The sequence below is a fragment of the Diabrotica undecimpunctata genome, chromosome 5 (assembly GCF_040954645.1).
Source record: "Diabrotica undecimpunctata isolate CICGRU chromosome 5, icDiaUnde3, whole genome shotgun sequence".
In the NCBI taxonomy this organism is placed as follows: Eukaryota; Metazoa; Arthropoda; class Insecta; order Coleoptera; family Chrysomelidae; genus Diabrotica; species Diabrotica undecimpunctata.
The window spans coordinates 113,148,071-113,150,102 of NC_092807.1; the positions used below are offsets into that span (position 1 = coordinate 113,148,071).

At 31.3% G+C, this 2,032-nt stretch overlaps 1 protein-coding gene across 1 annotated transcript; it reads left to right on the forward strand.

Moving 5' to 3' along the window:
* The first annotated feature begins 658 nt into the window (after positions 1-658).
* Positions 659-1,668, forward strand: LOC140440752 (SOX domain-containing protein dichaete-like). The gene has a single exon (XM_072531125.1). The coding sequence runs from the start codon at positions 736-738 to the stop codon at positions 1,432-1,434; it is 699 nt and encodes a 232-aa protein (XP_072387226.1). The 5' UTR covers positions 659-735; the 3' UTR covers positions 1,435-1,668.
* The last annotated feature ends 364 nt before the right edge of the window (positions 1,669-2,032 follow it).

Here is a 2,032-nt window from a genome sequence, read left to right on the forward strand (position 1 = left end):
AAAATTTAATAGATTAACCTCATGTTGTAAGTTTTTGTGGTAATTTTATACAATGTTTAATTTTAATTTCACTGTATTTACTGATAAAAATAATTGTAACAGAATTGTTTATATTTATTATTTATATTATATATATATATATATATATATATATATATATATATATATATATATATATATATATATATATATATATATATATATATATATATATATATATATATAGGTGTGTTTGTGTAACTTAGTTACTCAATATAGTTTACCAAGAAATTCATACAGCAATTATTTTTCATTTGCAGTTCTAAAAAACCATATCCAAACGATCGGTCATGCTTAAGAAATATTATTTACTAACACTAAAAATGTAATTGCTAATGTAACATTAATTCTCTTTAAATAACCATGAAACTATTCAAAACTTTTATTTTCACAAAGCAAACATTTGCAAAACACATAACAATCGTCCCAAGAAAATATGAACAGGTATTTTGAATTGAAAGAATATCATTATTAGAATTTAACAATAAAAAGAGAAAAATCCCACTTTACGTGTGGTTACGTATTGGAGTAGGGGAAAAAGTAACCAATAGTAAAAATTGGGGAGGAGCCTATCGCCTTCTACCGATTCTCTTAACGGGCGCTCCGCCTCGACATATCACAAATACCTTTTGACAACTTGCTGTTACATCAGTCTCATATTTACGTTAGTAGAGTGAACAACGAGTGGTTTTAGTGATGAGTCATATGTACGGTTTTTCAACAGCTCCTCAGATGGCAGACGAATATCAACAATCAGCATCACCTAACAACGAGGGCCATATCAAAAGGCCGATGAACGCTTTCATGGTTTGGTCACGGATTCAACGAAGAAAAATAGCATTAGACAATCCGAAAATGCACAATTCTGAAATATCCAAACGGTTAGGAGCAGAATGGAAGTTACTATCAGAATCAGACAAAAGACCTTTTATTGATGAAGCTAAGCGTTTAAGAGCACTTCATATGAAAGAACATCCTGACTATAAATATAGGCCAAGAAGGAAACCAAAGGGACCGTTGATGAGTGGAATGAAAGCTCCAATGGGAAGTTTTCCGATGCACCAACTACCGTATCCGTTTCCACCAATGGACTCACTCAATTCTCCGTACCCATACTTCAATCCAGCCTTCGATATCTCTAGAATGACTATAAAGTCAGAGGAGCAACATATGTCACAACCTGCGGTGGTAACTACGCTTCATTCCTCCTTACACAACTCTCTGTATTCTTCTTTGTACCAACAACCAAAGGCGTTTGCACCAACTCCGATGAGCATGTACTCTTCAATCCCAACCACACCAATGATGTATTCAGCGTCATCAAGTCCCGCTTCCAGTCCAGCGAGCTCAGATCTAGAAATTAGAAGGCCATTACCGGTTTCGGTGATGTATTAGTGATAAAAGACATTTTGTTAAATTTTGTTGAAGTTATAGGACATTTTTTTAACTAATTGTTTAGTTGTTTTTTATTTATGCGTAAATATGTTTCTGTGATTATGTATGACGACTGATTTTTGTACATATATTTTGTAGGGAAATATCACTTGCATTGTATGAACACATGGACATTTTTTATAGAGGTTTTAATTTATTCTTATGTATATACCAAAATAAATCATAGTTATGCAATGCGTCTAGTTTTCATTACAGCCTCTTCATCACGTAAGTACAAAAATAATACATTTTTGCTTCTAAAAAATATTGGAACTTTATTCACTTGATCATTCTGTTCCGACGGATACTTATTTTTTCGCTTTTTTGTTATTTTTCTTTGGGTGTAGTTCGAATAATATAATATTCTGTCAATGAAGTGTTTTGTTGAATAGGTTTTAAACAGTTAGATTTGTACATGATTCGATAAGTAACGTTTTTTTCAGTAGAAAGATTTAAAAATTTATTTCGTCACTTCAACAAGAATCTACACTCAATTAATACAGTAAATATAATAGAATTAACTTCTCAACATTATTTTTTATTGCATTTCCACATAATA

What these genes read in the sequence shown, in the direction of transcription:
- LOC140440752 (XM_072531125.1), top strand. Translation starts at nt 736, where the DNA reads ATGAGTCATATGTACGGTTTTTCAACAGCTCCTCAGATGGCAGACGAA.